General features: G+C 32.8%; 1 protein-coding gene and 1 long non-coding RNA gene across 2 annotated transcripts; one reads left to right on the forward strand and one right to left on the reverse strand.

Moving 5' to 3' along the window:
* Positions 1-4,486: 4,486 nt before the first annotated feature.
* Positions 4,487-5,536, reverse strand: LOC148766367 (zinc finger BED domain-containing protein RICESLEEPER 2-like). The gene is made up of 3 exons (XM_088827258.1): positions 4,933-5,536; positions 4,622-4,809; positions 4,487-4,546 (listed from the first exon to the last, which is right to left on the reverse strand). The coding sequence occupies exons 1-3, from the start codon at positions 5,519-5,521 to the stop codon at positions 4,487-4,489; spliced, it is 837 nt and encodes a 278-aa protein (XP_088683384.1). The 5' UTR covers positions 5,522-5,536.
* A 4,441-nt stretch (positions 5,537-9,977) lies between these two features.
* On the forward strand, positions 9,978-10,508 carry LOC105965768 (uncharacterized). The gene is made up of 2 exons (XR_016034910.1): positions 9,978-10,205; positions 10,305-10,508. It is a non-coding gene; the product is annotated as an uncharacterized LOC105965768 (long non-coding RNA).
* The last annotated feature ends 11,852 nt before the right edge of the window (positions 10,509-22,360 follow it).

A 22,360-nucleotide genomic window follows, 5' to 3' on the forward strand; every position in this document is an offset into this window, starting at 1 on the left:
GTCAACGTACCTTAACGCTTCCGCCATACATATGGTAATTATCGATTTTAATTAAAATTACATAAAACCGAAAATCACGAAACATGCTTATTCATCATTCAATGAAATCGAAACACGTAATCATATATTACTCATAATCGCAAATTATAATTCATACAAACATGCTCGAATTAATTTACGAAAGTTTCGTTTCATTTACCTTTTGTAGCGTGCGATTTCGACGAATCGAAATCCTAGAACGAGTCACGTACAAGCTGCTAATTACCAATCCACGGGGCTGCACCTCACGGCTGGACCGAGCTGATCCAGCAGGCAACGAACGGCGACGAACGGCAGCAGCAGCGGCGGCGCGTGGCAGCGGCAGCGGCGGCGCGTGAGCGGCGGTGCGGCGCGTGCGGTGGTGCACGGATTCGTCGGGGCAGCAGCTCCTCTCCAATTAGGTTTCACCTCGTATTTTCGACCCACTCGAACTATAGCACTAGATATAAACGAGTTAGATAACAACACGAATAAAACGAAGGAGAAAGAGGAGAAAACCGGCGGCGTTTCCGGCGGTGGTCGGCGGTGGCGCGGCGGAGATGCAACGGCCGAGAGGTGTTGAGCGGCTAGGGTTTTTGTGCTGAAAAATCTGATCTCAAAACTCCTTTTGAGGTCTATTTATACCTAGGGTTTTCAACCCTAGCGGGCTTAAGTCATTGGGCTTGACCCACTGATGCATTAAGCCCATCCCCTTGTCGGCCTCGTTTCTAACAAACGATCGTCCACAAAATTATAACAAAATTATATTTGTGACGAGCTCAAAGTCCTCGTCGATACGAGTGCCTCTTCGAAATTTCCAATTTCCAAAATTGGAAACTTCCACTTCAGTGGACTTGCTAAATCGGGAAGCTTCCCAATTTAGAAAGTTCACTAAATTCCGCATGTCTCTCTTTCTCTACGTTTATTCCAATTCGCAATTCACAATTGCGAATCTTGGATTCAATCATATCGACATCCAATCGTTCAAAGATTAACACATTAATCTATGCTTGTTGTTATCAAGGATCTATATTACACGAGAAGTGTGACCCTCAATGGTTCAGGTGTATGCTAGCCGTGGGCTCACAACTCTTTGTGATTCGAACAACACATTGTTCTTATACGAACTCCTCCCAAGAGTCCCGATTAGAGTAAAACTCATTTTACCTAATCCCGATCAAATCGGTGCCCAACGAATCAAGATTGGCGTCTAGCAACTACGCATCATGATTCCCTAGATACAAATGAAGTGCCTGCAAGAACCTTATGATATAGTTAGCGTACAGTACGATCCCTTCGTAGCACATGTCCCGATTGAGCTAGAGGCATTGGTTCACCGAGACCTCTTATAAAGTTCAATAACCGTGCGCACGTTCTAGGTATTATAAATCCGTTCGTGTGCGACTTAGGGAAACACATTTCCCTAATCACCCCACTATCAACTCTGGCCAGAGATTCCATGGATTATAAACCGTCAGAACACACAGGACATCCATGACTACTCAAGCGCTCGAATCCCCTACTACAATGCACAGACTTCACACTAGATTTCGGATTGCACGAACGTTGGCCCTTGGAGCGGTCCGCGGTGGGACTCAGGGACAGGTCACGATACAATCGGTCCTCTAGTGAAGTCACGGTGATGTCTGGGTCTTAAGGACTAATGGTGTACAACTATATCTTAGAAACCTATTACTCGATGAATGAGAACCACTTATAGATTTCTAGGGCGAGGGAGTTCAGTGAACTCATCTAATATGAGCACCCACTCAAGTATGCCGATGTCACAACACCGATGACTGATGAGACGCAGTACACATACACTAAGTGCTAGTCTCAAAAGGGAAAGGCCGGTATCCTCATTATTGGCGTAACCCATCGACTAGGAACAAGGTTTAACAGTTACATTACATTGCTGAGTTATCTCACGATTCTACTAGATCAACTCACAGTAATAGAGTAACTCGTTAGGACTATATCTATGCTGCTTGCATGGGATAACAGATATAGAATGCCAAATAAGATATTTTATTATTACGAACGAAAAACGATTGTTTTATTACAAAGAAAAGAGAAAGACCACAGCCACAAGTTGGCTTGCCGGTCACCTACTCTAACAAAGTCATACAAAAGCAATTGATATTTAGGAATATAATATAATTAAGAAAATGTTTCGTTAAAGAAAATTGAGATAACATACATTTATGAAATAGATAATAATATAATAATGATAGAGGTCCACAAATCTCCATTTCTCCCCTCCCTAAAGGAGTAGTCAATTGATATTTAGGAATATAACATAATTAAGAAAATATTTCGTTAAAGGAAATTGAGATAACATACTTTAATGAAATAGATAATAAAATAATAATGATAGAGGTCCACTAATCTCCATTTCTCCCCTCCCTAAAGGAGTAGTGACTGTGGGGACCGAGTTAAGGATTGACTAAATTGATGGACTTTTAGGGAGCTACAAATCATCCACTAAAGTCTACAATTTCTCTAAAATTTGAGGACCTAACTCTAAAACGGTAATTGGGAGCTCCACTACATATGCTCCTAATGTTGCTATTTTTAGAGCCAACAACTCTCTCTCTCTCTCTCTCTCTCTCTCTCTCTCTCTCTCTCTCTCTCTCGCTCTCTCTCTCCCTTGTGAATAGATGCAGATCTTTCTGTTTGTGGTGTTTTATTCCTTATTCGGTTTTTTATTTAGTTAGAAGATTGCCCAAAACTCATCAATTATGGCCTTTTTTTCTTTTTCTTTTTTACTTGCACGGCTCATGATGCTCTGGTTTACGTAAAATGGATGTCTGAAATTTTCACAGTAAGAAAAACAAAAACAGAGACTTGTACATCTCTGGAGATTGGGACTACAACAATTTGAGGTTTATACGGCCTTTTTTGTACTCCAACGGTTTCAGAACCGTTGTATAAACACGTATTTGCTGTGAAATTGTCATATAAAGGTGTATTGTTGACGCTTTTCTAAACACTCCCGTTTAAATTTTTTACCGCATATAGAACTTAATAAAATATAGTAACCTAGTGTTCGGAAGGCCGAGGCAAGAAACGAAATAAATCTATATAAAATTATTTTTATATGATATTTTATAGTTAATTTAATTAAAAATGTATTAAATTTTAATTTTCAACTTTTTGGACAAAAGATAAAGCAATAGTGAACAATGAAACAATAGTATAGTTGAAACTTTTGAAATCCTTACACATAAACATAAATATATATAATACAAATTTTTTGAAGGCCTTTTGTCAAAAGAATAGTAGTTAAAGAAAAAAGGGGAAAACAAATATTATTAAAAAGTAATTTATACACTTGGCTCTCCTTTAAAGCAATAGAATTTGGGAATCTATAAATATATATTATGTTTATTTTAATTAATATAATTTTCTTATTAATTTAAGTTTAAATATTTCATTAATTATTTTTATAATTTTATCACATTTGGGTTATTACTATATACACTTGGCTAGTAGTTTGAAAAATATTAATCCAATAAAGCTGACATTTTTATAAATATTTTATGAATTAATTCTAAAGTGGTATAAATAAATAAGATAAACTGGAGAAAAAAAATAATAATTATATTAAAATTGAAATATTTAATGAAGAAAAGAAAGAATATTCATTAATATTTATTTAGAAAACTAATAAAATCATAAGATATTTTATTATTATTAACAAAAGTCATAGAAAAGCAATTGATATCTAGGAATATAACATAATTAAGAAAATGTTTCTTTTAAAAGAAAATGAGATAACATAAATTCATGAAATAGATAATAACATAATTAGGGGTGTAAACGAGCCGAGCTCGACTTATTTTGTGAGCTCGAGCTCGAGCTAGCTACAACTATACAAGGCTCGAGCTCGAGCTCGAGCTCGACGAGCCTATAATTTTCAGCTCGAGCTCGAGCTCGTTTTGTTGCTAAGGAGCTCGAGCTCGTATACAAAACGAGCCCGAGCGCAAGCTCGAGCTCGAGCTCGAGCTCGGCACAACCAAATTTTCATTTAATTAACATGTCTATCAAATCGAAACAAACTGCAAGTAAGTAAAATTATGCAATAAAATTAAAAAAAATACGACGAAAACTTTAATAAATCCACAAAAATCGTCTCCATAATTAAGAAAATATAGAAATGCGCCCATGCCACAAAATCTAAACACTTTTTATCCAAAAAAAGATAATCTCCACAAAATGTACTTAATTTGTATTTTCAAAAGGTTGATATCCAAAATGCATCTGTGCACTCCAAATCCATTATCCTTCAAACTTGGCAGATTATACTTGAGTACTCTAATCCACTTACAAAAATTATGGTTTTTAAATCTGCAAATAAACATTATCCAAATTAGTAGCAAACACACAATATTACTTTCTTGTCATTATGCTATAGAACAACTTAAACAATACAAAACTTACTAATGCAACACATAATCCACCTCAATCATGATTTCGGAACATCATCATCAACCGGAAGAAAGACTTGTATTGCTTTCTTCTCATTCTGCAACGCAAAACAAAGAATACTAAACAAAGACATAAAAATAATGAATAATTCAATCAATTATTCTAATTTTACCTTGGATTTCTTTTTTACCCCAAATTTTTTTCTCAACCAATCTCCTCCACACATCAAAACTTGCACCGTATCCGGAGCCAATGAGGCACGATATTTGTCGATTACTCTACTTCCAGCGCTAAAAGAAGCCTCTGAAGCAACTGTGGTGATCGGAATGGCTAAAATGTCTCTCGCCATTACCGATAATATTTTGTATTTCAAGGCATGAACTCTCCACCACTCCAAAACATCAAATTCTCGTCCATCTTCTTTATTGGACATATAACAATTTTCTTGAAGATACATATCAAGCTCGGATTTTTTTGGTTGAGCTGATTCCACGGACTTCAAATAATCAACATACTCGAACCAACCACATAAAGATTCAGAGCTTTTACCCTGCTGATTTTGAGAACTTCCGTTTCCTACTTCCCCGCTCGACTCTTCACTATTTTGTTGTGCCGCATACTCGACATAAAGTTGATATAAAGTTTCTCGAACACGTATAATTTCTCTCTCGCCCTGTATTGGCCCATAAATCTTGGGAAAACGAAATTGAAGTGCCCTCATCTTACATCTAGGATCCAACACAGCTGCTACAGACATAAGTAAATCAGACTCCCCCCAATACTTATCAAACTTGATTTTCATTTTCTTGACCATTTCCTGGATGAAAGAATCAGTATCTGATGACTTTTGATCCAACATGACCTTCACTCTACTTACTTCATTAAGAAATAAGTTTGAGGTTGGATAATCACTTCCAGAAATAATATGTGTAGTTGTCCAGAACACCTCCAATACCGAGCACACTTTCTCAACTTTTTTCCAATCTTCATTAGTTGGGCATTTTTCAAAATGAGGCTCTCGATCTGCAAACCGTGGAAGCACGTCTTTAAATTTGATAGCAGTTGCTAACATCTCATATGTAGAGTTCCATCTTGTCCAACAATCATCTACCAACTTTCTATCTCGCAAGTTTAATTGCTTCACAATCTCTGAGAATATCTTCAATCTTGCATCTGATCGTCGAATGTACTCGACACTATCACGGACAACTTCTATGATGTCTTTAATCTGAGAAAGACCATCTTGTGCTATCAAATTTAGAATATGTGAAAAACACCTGACATGGAACAAACTTCCTTCATAAAGCAGTTTTTTTTTTACTTTCGATAAAAATCTTTAAGTTGTCAATTGCAGTATCATTCGCTGAAGCATTATCAACAGATATAGTGTGAACCTTAGAATCGATTCCCCATTCTTCCAAGCACCGCCAAACAACATTTGCAATCTCAAGGCCTCGTCAAGGAGGTGGAATATGGACAAAGTTGAGCATACGTTTTTGTAAAATCCAGCTTTGATCAATCCAATGACCAGTTATGACCATGTACTCAATTTTTTGATTCTTCGACTTCCAGCAGTCTGTTGTAAGGCTGATTTTGTTCACATTCTTCAATACAAGTTTCAGTTGCTGCTTCTCCACGTCGTACACTTTCACGCAAATATTTTTTGCCGTAATTTTAGTAAATGATCTCCACTCAGGCATTCCCAGTCTCTGCATCAAATTAAATTCTTCATCTTCTACAATGGAGAAAGGATGCTCATGCGTCATAATCCAATGAGCTACCGCTTCTGTCATCTTTTCCATATCAAATTTCCCATCACGTAATGCTGGAAAAGAAGATAGCTCTACAGTTGTTGGAAGAAAACCAATTTGTGTTTGTGAAAATTTACCCTTATCTCGTGCAGCCTTTTCTTTTTGAAAAACACGACATGATTGCAAGTGCGTGTGAAATTGAGTTGTTGAAGTAGTCTTGTTCCTTGTAAATAGCTTTTTACAGTGGTTGCAACACACCTTGGTGACACCATTATCATCCTTAATCTCTGTAAAATCTGCCCAGATAAGTGATTTTTTTTGTCGCTTATTAATGTGAGTTGATTATGTTCTATTCTCCACGGCACCATCTGCTGTAATACCTACATCGGCATGCTCTTCACTATTTAAATGTCCATTATCCTGTCCCGTTGCTTCTCCAGGATGTGCAATAGTATCATCAAGCAACATAACTGCAAAAAACAAAGGCAACATGTCAATAATTGTTAGTCAATTTAAGTGTTGTTCAATGATTTATTTTTTATTATCTTTAACCAAAATCGTAAATCAGATTCTTATAACAAGAATTTCAGACTTCCACTGTGAACTTATATACATGTAGAGGAAAAAACTATCAAATTTTGGGTCAAACTTTCACATATTCTATACATGTACAGAAAAAAACTATTAAATTTTGCGTCAAACAGTCATCTATTCTTTAAAAATGAAATAGGAAGAATTTTTTGAAGATTATCTATCCTTATGTTTTCTTTTAATTTTGGAGTGTTGAAGAGGAACCACCTTCGCCTTTGGACAAATCTCAGCCGTCGTTGCACAAACAACCAATTTCTTGGGCTGCCTTTGAACTTGTGTTTTCAAAAATCATTAACGCACTCTACCATTTTGCTAGAATAACATTTGAAGAATTGAAAGTTAAATCCAAAGAGAAACTTTTGAAGTTGAACTTTGAAGAGAGAAGACCAAACCCTAAGAGAAACGGCGTTTGGTTGTTGTCTACTGAAGACTTACCATATTCCACTTTTTCATTTGTCTTTTCACTTTTGTGTTTAATTTCAATTTTCTTTTCTTTAATCAAATAATAAATTAAAGATTATAAAACTAACTAATAAATTTATTTTTTTATTCTAATGTTAATATCTTAGCAATGGTCTGATACTATATTTGTTTATTAATCTTTTTTTTCATTAGAAAAGTAATATTATTTTTTTCTATTTATTATTAATAATATCCATTATTATTTATTATTAATATATATTAAAAATATATAAAAAAGGTAAAGCTCGCGAGCCGGCTCGCGAGCTATCGAACGACTACAATGAAGCTCGAGTACGAGATTTTTTCGAGCAAGCTCCGGAAGCTCGCGAGCCGGCTCGTGTCATTTACACCCCTAAATATAATAATGATAGAGGTCCATCAATCTCCATCTCTCTCCTCCCTAAAGAAGTAGTACTGTGGGGACCGAGTTAAGGATTGACTAAAATTGAAGGACTTTTAGGGAGCTACAATCACCCACTAAAGTCCACAATTTCTCTACAATTTGTGGAGCCGACTCTAAAACGGTAATTGGGAGCTCTACTACATATGCTCCTAATGTTGCTATTTTAGAGCCAACAACTCTCTCTCTCTTGAATAGATGCAGATCTTTCTGTTGGTGGTGTTTTATTCCTTATTCGGTTTTTTTATTTAGTTAGAAGATTGCCCAAAACTCATCAAATATGGCCTTTTTTTTCCTTTTTCTTTTTTCGCTTGCATGGCTCATGATGCTCTAGCTTTTTTCTAAACACTCTCGTTTAATTTTTTTACCGTCATATAGAACTTAATAAATTATAGTATTACTCAGGGTTCGGGAGGCCCGAGGCAAGAAACGAAATAAATTTATATAAATTATTTTTATATGATATTTTATAGTTAATTTAATTAAAAATGTATTATATTTTAATTTTCAACTTTTGGACAAAAGATAACAACAATGAAACAATGGTATAGTTGGAACTTTTGAAATCCTTAAACATAAACATAAATATATATAATATAATTTTTTTGAAGGTCCTTTGTCAAAGAATAGTAGTTAAAGAAAAAAGGAGAAAACAAATATTATTAAAAAATGATTTATACACTTGGCTCTTGTTTAAAGGAATAGAATTGCGGAGTCTTGAAATCGATCTAGAGACGTGCAACAATTTCGTAGGTTTGACAAATTGATAAGATAAAATAGGGCATATAAAATGGTTATTAAATTTATTTTTCTATGACATTGTGAACAGAGGGGAAGAGCCTTGTGTGTGAGTTTACTTCTATTTTTCCAGCATTATTCTATTATTCGATTCTCCAATATTTGATTCATAATTTATGCAACTAGCTGCAAAGACTCGCTGCATCGACTGGAGCAGCATTTATGCTAAGGTTTCTGACGAGAAATTAGCGGTGCTTTTATCCAAGATCTGAAATATCCAACAATGGTTAGTGTGTGTGTGCGCGCGCGCTTCATGATCAACTTCGTGCATAATTTTCAGATTTAAGTTCCATATGTTTTTGGTTCTGGTAAAAAAAACAAATTACACAGCAACTGGTTGTTGCGACATTGAAAAGTTTGGGTGGCAGGTCTTTCTTTGGCCTTGCTAAACATATATAAAACCCAAGGGATAAACAATTTTATCTATGAATAAAAGTCGGATTAAAATCTGAAATCGATTGCAGCCCGAATACGTAAATGGTGTCAAATCATGTCAAATGTGGATTGGGGGATGAAGTTATGTGTCCGTGTATTAAGTGTCAAAATTTAATGAATAGGAAATAGTTTATGAACATTTGATAATGTATGTCTCTAAATTTCTCGGCTTCATGTTTGAGGAACATGGTATCTTTCGTGTGATAGTAAGAATTGTGATTTCCCTTTGTCTTCTTCTTAGGGTTTTGTGGAGCCATGCCTTTGAAGATGCATAGTTTCCCGAGTTGCGGAAAAAAATGGTAAGGAAAGAATATTCGCATTAGATTTTGAAACTATGAAAATTTCAAACGCAAAAAGCGAATGAAAAAAAAAATTAAAAATTTGTAGTACGTTTGGTTTTCTAAGGGAAGTAGTGATGAAATTGATTTTGTGGAAAAAAATTTATGTACTCGAGAAGACGTCTTTGTTGAGATTCTGCCATGCAACCAGTGGCGGAGCCAACATAGGGCTAAGGAGGGTCATGCCGCCGCCACCCCTCCCCCAACCATTTCTCAAGCCCTTACTATTTTAAATAGAGATATAAACTAGTCGCATATAATCTGAGCTATATTAATTTTTATTTAAGGAATCCTTTGTGTGATTTGTTTCCGAATATCTTGTTGGACCTCCATTTGATAATTCTTTGCTGAAGTGATAGTTGTAGAATTAGCTTTTATGTAGAATTGTTTACTTGATATGATATTTGGGCTGCTCAGATGCTTTGATATACATGTAGTCCTTTTGGTGTCACCTTCGAATTGATTTATGGAAAATTGCTCTGTAGGTGGTTAATGAAGCAGCCGATGTACGATGTTCTGTAGCAAAAGTGTCCACGAGATCGAAACTTATCTGTTTAAGCTGTAATAAGTACGCCAAAAATCAGATTGCCAGCAGTGAGACTATGAAGGCATTGTAACTGTGTAGGATGTGACTACTCGACAGGTAGCGTACTTATTCTTTTCAATTAATCAGTTTCTACATTTTTAGTTTTGTAGACTAAAGTAAATACTTATTTGAACTTCCTCTCGAACTATATTGTATGAATCCTTTAGCGTGATGGAGTATGAGGAGCATGAAAAACGTGCATGGAGTGTTGATTTTTTCATCAAATTAACAACTTGTTGAGGAAAGAGTTTACATCATATGCCATCTGCTGATACACAAGGCGCTCATGCACTCTCTGAGTCATGTAGCGTGGTTCATATGCCAGCTCAGGTTCAAGAAACTCAAACTCGGCAATTATGTGCGAATGACGTGTATAAAAGGAAATCGCTAAAAAGGTAAACTTTTGCTACCAGGGTTTTCTTCAAAAATATTTCTTTTTCATTACTTGATTTTAACTAGTAGTCCTTGTTGAATTTTGAATTTTTATTTTTCAGAAATGTTCGAAGATTGTATGGACAAATGTGAACTATTGCGGTGGCTAGAGTTTGTTTTTGAAATTCAGATAAACCAGCACAAGTTTGGACAATTAAAATATATATTTTAAATTAAAGAATCACTTATGAGTTTTTGTCATCTGAATACGTAAACCTTGAAATGATCATTTTCAATTTCAATAGTCTAATTCATCTATTTATTTAGTATTGGTCAGTTACTTTTCATTGTCTTCGAATTTTTTATATTCAATACAATTGATGGCAACAAGATTCAGGAAAAAAATGGATTACAATTGGCAGAAAACAGGAATCCTAGAAAAAGACACTATTGTCTTGAATCTTGGATTTGAATTTATAAGTTGTATAAACAATCATTAAGTAATAATATAGATAGAGTAAAAAATAGTTTACTCTCTAAATTAATCGTCGATTTGCACTTTGCCCCACCAAACAATTTATTTTTTGCACGTTTTTACCTGAACTAACTAATTTGTTGCACAATGCCCAAAAAGTGGCATTTTCAGGCAATATTCACCGGAATCTTAAGCATGCGCCGTTCACGTGAGTTTTACAGGGGTAAAATTGTCACTTTACTTCAAAATAAAAAAGTAATAAAGAAAAGGAAAAAAAAATGTATCTTTCTTGAATCATGGCCTTGTGGGAAATAGAAAACATCGGTATTTGAATCATGCCTCCGGCACCGGCGTCCTTTTTCACCAATTAAATTATTCTCTCAAATTTCTTCAAAATAGTGACAATAACAAAAATACAGTCGGTACTCAACCCAATACTCGAATTGGCAGTTAGATTAATAAAATTCCATTCAAAAGAGATATCCAAAGCATTAGCCAAAAAATTTGGAGTGCAGGGTTTGGACGGCAAAAATTGGATTAGGAAGAAGTAAATGAAAAATATATGTAAAAGGACATATTTGCCCCAGCCAAAGTCACGTGATTCGCGTGTGCCTTGGGTTCCCGTCAAAATGGCCTGAAAATCCCATTTTTTAGGCACAATGCAACAAAATTTGGAGTTCAGGCAAGAACGTGCAATTTTTTTGTTGTTTGGGGGGCAAAGTGCAAATTGATCATTAGTTTAGGGGGCAAACTGCTTTTTACTCATAAAAATATAATGAACATTTGGTTTAAAAAAACAGCGAAAAAATATGACAAGGCAAACTAAGCCGTGAGATAGAGATTGCAACAAAATAACACTATCAAGAATTTCAACAACATCTATTTAAAGGGCGAATGTCAAAAAGAAGACACGGCCCCGGGCCGGGTCGGGTCTGGATCCGGGTCTAAGTCCGGCTTTTAGATGACCCAAAACTGATCCGCGGGGAGGCGGGTCCGGGTCCGGGGCGGATCCACTTGGGTCCAATCGGTTCCGGATCGGTTCCGGGTCCAAACCTGATTTATTATTTTTTTTCAAAATGTGCTTTGAATGGGGTTCGAAGAAATATACTTGCAAGAATGATCACTTGTAAGAAATATATAGCATAAACAAATAGTGTAAAGTGATTATAATAAATAATGTTAAATGGATTATTAATTATCATATTCATAATTATTAAAGAATTTTAGTTAAATTATAACAAATATAATATAATTAAAAAATTAAAAAAAAAATTGAAAGAACTTGAGCTTAATCCATTTAAATCTTACGATTCAATTCTAATATTTGAATAAGGGGTTTTTATGCAAAAGTCCCCAACCAAGCATGTTTATTATTCTAGGTTTAGGGGACATATCTCTTTCACCAATAAGCTCATGCCTTTAATATTTATTATAACTAAAGGAAACATTCATGTATATCCCAATATTACCCTCAACCATTTATACTTAATTCTTAATTGTAACCCCAATTTATCAATTTTGTCCACAAAAATCCAATTTTGACGACAAAAATTCAATTTTGACTTTTTTTTGGAGCATAATTTAATATGCTCCAATTTCATCCTTAACTTAATTTAATCTCAATTTGACCCCAAATTTCACAAATTTCTCAATTTTGACCCAAATTTTTTTTTTCAAAATTTTTTTTTTGCCGCCGGTTTTCGGCGGTCTCCGGCGTTGACTTCTTTTAGTGTTTTTTTAAGTTTTGTTTTTTTTTTAAGTATTTTTTTCCACGCCGCCGCTAAACGTTGACCGTAATTGTGCTGTCACTGACAGTAAAGTAACGTAATTATACTGTCAATGATAGTTAATTGACGTAATTGTACTGTCGTTGACATTACATTTATGTAATTGTGATGCCGTTGACAGTAAAATTAATGTAATATTATTATTTTTTATTTTGTTTGATTTGTTGACAAGTCAACGTAATTATATTACTGTCAACAATTACTGCCGTTGACAGTAAAATAACTGTAAACACAATAATATTACTGTCAACAACATCAATATTATTATTGTTTTGGGGGTTTTGTTTTGTTTGAGTTATTCACGGAGTAACGTAATAATATTACTTTCTATTATTGTAATATTACTGTAAACACAATAATATTAATGTGGTTGACGGTAATATTACTGTTGTTATAGTAATATTGCTGTCAACCACATCAATATTATTATTTTGTTTGGATTTTTTGTTTGTTTGAGTTATTCACGGAGTAACGTAATAATATTACTGTCTATTATTTGTAATATTAGTGTGGTTGACGGTAATATTACTGTTGTTATAGTAATATTACACAATAATAATGAGTTTTGTTGTGCATGGATCGATTTTAACCACCAACCAACCCATTTTCGACCCACAATTTGTGATGGTTAATCAACCATCAACCGACCCATTTAAGTTGGGTCGATAATGTCAACCAACCCATGTATAGTTGGGTCGATAATGGTTTCTAATGTGCTAAAAAGTTGGTTAGTTGGTTAATATCGGCCAACCAACTTTATTCATTAATTTATTACTTATTAATTTTAATTAAAATATTTAATATTTAATATTTTTTATTTCAAATTTCTATTTTATATCGCATTTATTAAATTGTTTAATATTAACCAAAATCTTAAAAGCAATAAATCTAACCTAATTATCTAGTTTGAATTATTTTAATTTTAAGACATATAGTCTAAATATTTAGACGATTATTATTTGTTGAACTATTTATGTTTAATTGCAATATATATGCCCGTAATCTTTTGAGTCTTTTATTTGAATATTATTGAACTAATCGCATTTAATTTATAAAAGATATAGCGTTGTAATAAGTAATAAAATATTAAAAACAATTAAAAAAATATTTAGATGGATGACCCATCAACCAAACCATCAACCAACCCATTAAATTGGTTTTCAACCATCACCCAACCCATATAAATTGGGTCGATAACGGATTCCAATATTTACCAAAGTTGGTTGGATGGGTTGGGTTGGTTTTATGGCTGGTTTTTAACCAAACCAACCAACGCACAGCCCTAGTGTTAATATTAATGTGCTAGAGATTAATATAGCAATATTACCGTGTTAAACTATAGTTTAGTTAATTTTACTGTGTTTAACAGTAATATAGTTAATATTACTGTCAATCACAACAATATTGTTGTTTAAACGAAAACAAAACAGTTACAGAAAAAAAAAAAAAAGAAGAAAAAAAAATTAAAAAAGTCAACGCCGGAATCCGGCAAAAAAATCCGGAAGAAAGAAAAAAAAAGTTGAAAAGTCAACGCCGGAATCTGGCGGGAAAAAAAAGTTTTTGAAAAAAAAATTTGAAAAAAAAAATTTTGGGTCGAAATTGAATAATTTGTGAAATTTGGGGTCAAATTGAAGTTAAATTAAGTTAAGGATGAAGTTGGAGCATATTAAAGTATGAGGGGTTATTTTAGTCTTTTACAAAAATCTGGAGCATGTGTAGACTTATTGGTAAATGAGATTTTTGTCTGGATCTCTTTATGAATAAATACCCATTGATGAGCTTATTTGTAATATGCCCTTTGAATAAAACGTATATGTAAAAAAGGATTAAATCATCTGATCTACAATTTAATTCTTACGATTTTTACAAATTAAACCAATTTTTAAAAGAGAAATTACATCATAATATTTTGATTATACTAGTCATATATAACTTTATTTTTAAAGTAAGAAAATTAATTGAGTTGAGATATAATTTGTTTTTGTTAAAATAAACATCATTTACATTTTTAAATAATTATCTTATGATATATATATTTAAATGAGTTATAATCTATATTTTTTTAAATAAACATCTTATTTTATTTTTTCATTCGATTTTTTCACACTATCGATTTTAATAACATAAGTGAGTTTGCATTAAGTCAACGCATTTCTTTAAATATTGAATTGATTCAATTCTATATATTTTTCAATAGTGGAGATTATATCGATATAGTAATTAATAATTGATGTTTTGAAATATTAAACCGTGATTATATATATATTTTTAAAGCTGCATTTGTTAATAATTTAATTAAACTTATTTACTAATAATTAATATGAAAATTAATAATTTATTTAACATATTTATATGCCAATTAAATCATTTTACCGGCGTTTTATATTATATATATTTATTGCCTATACTTTATCAAACAACGTTGCGTTTGGCCCAGTGAAAAGTTATGCCCATTCTTTTCAATTTGCCTGAATTCGAAACCCATCTCACCCATTCTTGGATAAAAAAGCTGCAATTAACACTCGGGTCCCCTGTCCTGAATTTGGGGACCCGAAACGGACCCATATATGGGCGGGTCCGGGTCCGGGTTAACGGTCAGCGGGCCGTGGTGGGGCTGTCCACGGGTCGGGTCCGGATCAAACCCGGCCCGCGGCCGTGCCTAGCAAAAAAGTCCATCACAAGTGACTTAAATGAACATTGGTCCACAAAAAAAACAGTCTTTCAAATAAATCCATCACCATGTCTTTAGTCTAAAATACCCTCCATAATATAATTCTAATCAATTCCATTCATTATACTCTAACTTCCCTAATATTACACATTGACCCCGAATTTACACAAATATATCACATTAACCCCCAATAATAATAATTTTTTGAAAAAAAAAAATTTTTTCCGGCCAGATTTCGGCATTGACCTTTTTTTTTTGAAATTTTTTTTTCCAGAAAAAAATATTTTAATTTATATTACTTTCTTAGCTGCTAAATTACTGTCTTAGAAAAGGCAATTATTTGTGAAATTACTTGCAAGATATATATACATAACATAAACAAATAGTGTAAACTAATTATAATAAATAATGTTAAATGGATTATTAATTATCATATTCATAATTATTAAAGAATTTTAATTAAATTAGTAACAAATATAATATAATAAAAAATTAAAATAAATTGAAAGAACTTGAGCTTAATCCATTTAAATCTTACGATTCAATTCTAATATTTGAATAAAACGTTTATGTAAAAAAAGATTAAATCATATGATCTACAATTTAATTCTTACGATTTTTACAAATTAAACCAATTTTTAAAAGAGAAATTACATCATAATATTTTGATTATACTAGTCATATATAATGTTATTTTCAAAGTAAGAAAATTAATTGAATTGAGATATAATCTATTTTTGTTAAAATAAACATCATTTATATTTTTAAATAATTATCTTATGATAAAATACTCAATAATATTAATAAGTTCTTGTCAACAATTAAGGTTAATCGATTTAAATTAATTGAAATGAGTTATAATCTATTTTTTTTTAAAATAAACATCTTATTTTATTTTTTCGTTCGATTTTTTCACATTATTGATTTTAATAACACAAGTGAGTTTGTACTAAGTTAACGCATTTGTTTAAATACTGAATTGATTCAATTCTATGTATTTTTCAATAGTGGAGATTATATTGATATAGTAATTAGGGTTAATAGCATTTTGCCACATCGACTTTACCCGTTTTTGCACTTTGCCACCTTAACTAAAAAAAGTTGAAAGCGCACACCCAAACTCATATTTTTTGACGCACTTAACCACCTAAGGGGAATATTCCGGCGAATTTTCTCATTTTTCAACTCACGCGCGATGCACCTGCGAAAGTACAAGGGCTTTTTCGTCTTTTCACCTGGAAATATCATAAGGGGGTGAAATTGAAAGTACCAGGGACTCAATTGAACTTAATTTGAAACTTTCACAAATTCGAAATTAATTGAAGCTTTGTGGCTTCATCTTCCATGGAATCAAAACACCCACCGCTGCACGCCTATTTCAAAATGGAGCAAAAAATCTCCAATAAAGAGATGAAGAAGAACAACGACATCAATCTGCTGAAATTTGCCATGGACAGAGACGAAAAACCCAACTCCGGAAGCGATTGAATCGGATTGAATATGTTGAAATACCGCATGTACCACCGTTCTTCCTCATCGCCGAGGTACCTTTTCACGACATGCGGACCGATTTCGACGCTTTCCCACGAATTGTCGGGGCCCAAATCGAAGACTAAAAACCCCTAGAGAGCGACGAATTTGAAGGAAGTGGTGGAATTGAAGTGGGCATGGGCGTGGATACTTGAATTGGGAAGTGATCTGTTTCTTCAGTAACTCTCATTTGTTGTCTCTTTGTTGGGGCTTCTGCTCATCAACAAGCGTTTGAGGAATTCTCCAGCCAGCTCCCCTTTGTTCACCGGGACCAGGCGGTGGGTGTTTTGATCCCATGGAATGTGAAGCCACAAGCTTCAATTAATTTCGAATTTATGAAACTTTCAAATTAAGTTCAATTGAGTTCCTGGTACTTTCAATTTTACCCTCTTATGATTATTTCAAGTAAAAAGACAAAAAAGCCCTTGTACTTTCGCATGTGCATCGCGCATGTGCTGGAAAATTAGAAGATTCGCCGGAATATTCCCCTTAGGTGGTTATGTGCGTCAAAAAACTGAGTTTGAGTGTGCGTTTGCAAATTTTACTAGTTAAGGTGGTAAAATGGAAATAGGGCCAAAGTTCAGGTGGCGAAATACTATTAACCCTAGTAATTAATAATGGATGTTTTAAAGTATTAAACCATGATTATATATATTTTTATAAAGCTGCATTTGTTAATAATTTAATTAAATTTTTTTACTAATAATTAATATGAAAATTAATAATTTATTTAATATATTTATATGCCAATTAAATCATTTCACCGACGTTTTATATAATATATATTGAGTAAACTGCAAAAGATACTCTGTATAATCTCATAATAGCAAAAACCCCCTGCAATAAATAAACTAGCAAAAACACCTCAGTGTTTTTTTTTTTAAATAGCGCACTTGACCCACTACCAATTTAAGGGCTGACCTTGTGTAAATAGACAAAAAAAAACCCTGTGAAATATCTATTTTTATAGTATTAAAAAAGCACAAATGAGATATGTAAATTCTTATTTTCTAATGTAACTATTTTATTTTGTTATTACTGATAAAAATAACTAATTTTATTTTTGTTATATCTTTTAATTAAAAAAAAAGAAAAAAAAAAAGATCGACAAAATCCATTGAACACGAACGCAGATGTGATATGTGGTGAGGAAAGGCTCGAACGCCAGTTTGTAATCGGGGTTGTTGGGCTACGCTAGGCTCCAATTGCCGCCGCCCCGCCGCCGAAGAGGGCTTCTAGATCAGAGCCCATTCTTTTCAATTTGCCCCAGTTCGAAACCCATCTGACCCATTTTTTGATAAAAAAAACTACAATTAACACTTGGGTCCCGGGTCCTGAATTTGGGGATCCCAAACCGACCCATATATGGGCGGGTCCAGGTCCAGGTAAACGGGCCGGGGCGGGGCGGTCCACGGGTCGGGTCCGGATCAAACCCGGCCCGTGGCCGTGTCTAGCAAAAATGCCCATCACAAGGGACTTAAATGCACATTGGTCCACAAAAAAAAACGGTCTTTCAAATAAATCCATTCTAACCTCCTTAATATTACACATTGAACCCGGATTTTTTTTCTTTTGAAAACTTTTTTTTTCTAAATTTTTTTTCCTACCAATCTCCGGCGTTGACTTTTTTTTTTTTTTCTTAGAAAAAATTATTTTAATTAATATTACTGTCTTGACTGCTAAATTACTGTCTCAGACAGTAATATTACTGTTAGGAACAGTAATATTACGAATATTATATATCCGAACAATAATATTACTGTCTGAGATAGTAATTTAGCAGCTGAGACAGTAATATTAATTAAAATAATTTGTTTTAAGAAAAAACAAAATAAAAAAAGAATTCAGTTAACAGATAAATTACTGTCTCCGACAGTTAAATAACTGCTGGAGACAGTAATTTAGTAACGAAGACAGTAATATATATTAATTAAAATATTTTCTTTAAGGAAAAAAAAGGTCAATAAACAGTTAAATTATTGTCCCCGACAGTTAATAACTGATGTAGATAGTAATTTAGCAGCCAAGACAGTGATATTAATTAAAATAATTTTTTTAAGAAAAAAAGTAAATTAACAGTTAAATTACTATCTCCGACAGTTAAATAATTGTTGGGGACAATAATTTAGCAGCCAAGACAGTATTAATTAAAATACTTTTAAGAAAAAAAATATAAAAAAAAAAGGAAAAAAAAAAAAAAAAAAGTTAACGCCGGAGACCCGACGGTCAACGGCGGTTGACCTACCGAAAAAAAATTCAGAAAAAAAAGTCAACGCCGGATATCGGCGGTCAACCGTGGCTGACCGGCGGTCTCCAGTGGTGGCAGGTCAAAATTGAAATTATGGTTAAAATTGGTTAATTGGTGAAATTGGGTTAAATTGGCGTGTAAATCATGAAATTGGAGTTGAATTTGGTTTCAATGAATTGAGGGTAATTTTGGTATATATAAAAGGATTTTCCTTATTTGCAAATAAGTTTGAATGAACTGAATTTATTTAAAAGACAAAAAAGTTGAATGTCCCTTTGTTAATTAAGTGCCCTTGTGGGCCTTTATGATATTAACCCCTATTTAAATAGAGCACATAAGTCTCTTTTTTTTTGAAAAAATAGAGCACATAAACCTGATGTCACTGAATTCTGATACTATGTGGAAATTAGATTTATAATGGTGTGTAGATGCAGTTCATAAGAAATACTATCTACCATTAATATTTAATAGTAACGGATAAATGAAATTTCTAACGGGTATAATCTGTTAGAATTTTCTAATGGAGATATCCGTTAGTAATAAGAAAATAGTACCGTTAGAAAAACCTCTATTTGATGCAATGTAGGGTTTGGAACACTACACCACAGTAAACCATAGTACAATGTAATATATTATATATAGTACACCATAACAACAGATAAAAAAATTATATATGTTAACAAATATATAAATTGAATTACAGAAAAATGAAAAACACATTTTTTTATAATTTTCAATATTATCTAGATAATTTTTTTAATAGTGTAAAAAATACTTAAATGAAAAAATAGAAAAAGTGAAAAGAAAAAGACAAATGTGTTTTGAAAAACAAATAAGAAAGTGTTAGATTGAAAAATGAAGATATTAAATGCAGACTAAAGAAATTATAAATGCATTATGGATTTTACTTAATGCAGATTTCAAATTTGTGAGTGAATGGTATTTTTGGAATGAATTTTATGAAGGATGTGTGTCGAAGGTTTAGTTGGACTTGTCATTTAATTAGTTATAATATTTTTTTCCACTTAAGACCAATATCTTAAGTCCCAAAAACATAAAAGACATATATCATAACACCAGGAACACCAGCCATACCTCCCACATTTTTCAAATCCCTACTTCCATAAGAAATTATGAAAGTTGGATCATTGTATTTGAGATCCATATATCTGTATTGAAGTTACTATTCAAATATTGCATACTGAAAATGCATCTAGAAAACACCTAGCAAAGTACTCTTTTTTTTTTTCGTTTTCAAGATACAATAAAGATTTGGTGGTATGTGTCTGGAACACATGTATAAGTAAAAGTTACATATGAAGAAAAAGAAATATAAATATTTGATTCTCTCTATAATTTATTCACTTTAATCTTGACTTTGTTGTTTTGAAAACAACAAGTAACATATTTGATATTGACATATATCTCTTAAAGATACATATAATTGAAAAATTATGAGAGAAAATATTCTCTAATTTATGTGACTTGAAATACTCCAGCAATATTTTAGGTTCATATTATGTTCAAGAAGTAGAAATATAAAAACTAAAGTTGAATTCGTTAGTAGAAAAATCAATAAATTTGATAGTACATCGTATTAAAATACGAGTTGTGAGCTAAAATTGAAATATTATGAAACTATTTCAACACTTCTTATTCCTTGAAGTGAATACAACAATATTCAATATTTGAAGATAATTTTTTGGAGAAATTGATATGATGGTGTTTATCACATTATAACTGGTATCTCACCATTAGAAGTGGGAAAATAAGAAATATGAAAACGTATTTGTCAAATATCCATTTTACGATAAATTATTTTGATAAAATTTTATGAAGCACCAACTGAAAAGAAAAGAAAATTGCTTCGAATTTTGCCGTTATGATTTTGACCAATATATTGTGCAATTCAACTTAAAAATTTTGAATCACAAGAGTTTAGTAATGCAAATTTTATTTCATAGCCATATTTATGGAGGTATATATATATGTACACAATTTTTTTTCTTGAATATAATTGGTTTAGAGGAGATAAAATTTTAAAAAACCAAAAAAAGAAAAGGAAATCTGATTTTCTTGATTACAATTTCTAACATTCTGCATATTCTGACTTTGTAAAATTTATAGTTTACTCCTTCAACTTTTCAACATTTTCATTTTAGTCCCTATGTTTGAAATTTACATTTTTTTCCAGAATTAGCAGCCCATTTCTTTTACCATTTGAAATCATGAATATGTTTCAGAATTTTCAGTTGTCAATGAATTTTGATTGGCTAAGTAAATCCGATAAACTTTAACTAGGGAAAGTTCAAGATGAAATATTTCACCTATCCCAATGCCGTACTATTCCTAAAAGAATTTTATGACAATATGGTCTCATGAGATGAGGTTGGAAGAATAATTTTATTCATGGGGGGATTGTTGGAATTTTTAATTGAATAAAATAATTAGGGTATTTCAAATAGGTGCATGTTTGGAATGAATGGGTTTCTTTCCAAACAACACATCTATTTATGAAATAACTCTTTTCAAAACAACATATCCCTTCACAAAAGGACTCGTAAATTTCTATAAATTAGACAAAACCTGATCAGTTTTGCACAAGAGATAATAAGACGTTTGTGAATATCTTCCTAAAACCCTTATGTCAAAATTTCGTTCCTACGTTTCTAGTTCGCCGTGGGCTTCGAATTTGTGCAAATATCGAAGTATCCGACTGTTGTATCTTGGGAGACTACCGGGAGTGACTGTTGCACCGGAGACAGCCCGGAAACTTGCAGCTTTGTACCTCGAGTTTTAACAATTTACAATTTGATCCCTAAAATTTCAAAATTTAAAATTTGATCATATAATATTTTTAGAATCTGTTCAAGAATATTAGATTCTCAAACGAAGTTACTTTTCATTAGATGGCATGCTATATTTTATTACGAGAAGATGCTCAATCTCACGAACTTGTCGAAATTGACGATAATCTTCACTCCGATGATTCCAACAAGTCCGAGAATGATTGTTGCAATACTACTAGTGTAATAAGAGAATTTAATGGTTGTAATAAAAATATTGGGATTAATTACGAAGAAAAATCGCTTGAGGGTTTGCGCGTACTTTTTGCCGAAGATACTCCAGTGCTACAAAGAGTCGCGAAAATAATGCTCGAGAAATTGGGAGGAATAGTAGTTGTTGTAGGAGATGGGATTCAAGCAGTTGAAGCCCTCGATCGTGATGGAAAATAAGACTTGATTTTGATGGATTGTCAAGTAAGTTATCAATGTTGATTGTGTTACGAGTCGATTTAATTGATGAATGTGCGATTTAATTATAATATTGTGCTGATGCCGAAAATGGATGGATATGAAGCGACGAAAGCTATAAGAAGATCGGAGTTAGGGAGTGGTATGCACGTTCCGATAGTTGCATTAACTGCACATGCGATGTCTTGTGATGAAGCAAAATGCTTGCAAGTA

This window comes from Erythranthe guttata, chromosome 12, assembly GCF_056151865.1.
Source record: "Erythranthe guttata isolate IM_541 chromosome 12, IM_541, whole genome shotgun sequence".
NCBI lineage: Eukaryota > Viridiplantae > Streptophyta > Magnoliopsida > Lamiales > Phrymaceae > Erythranthe > Erythranthe guttata.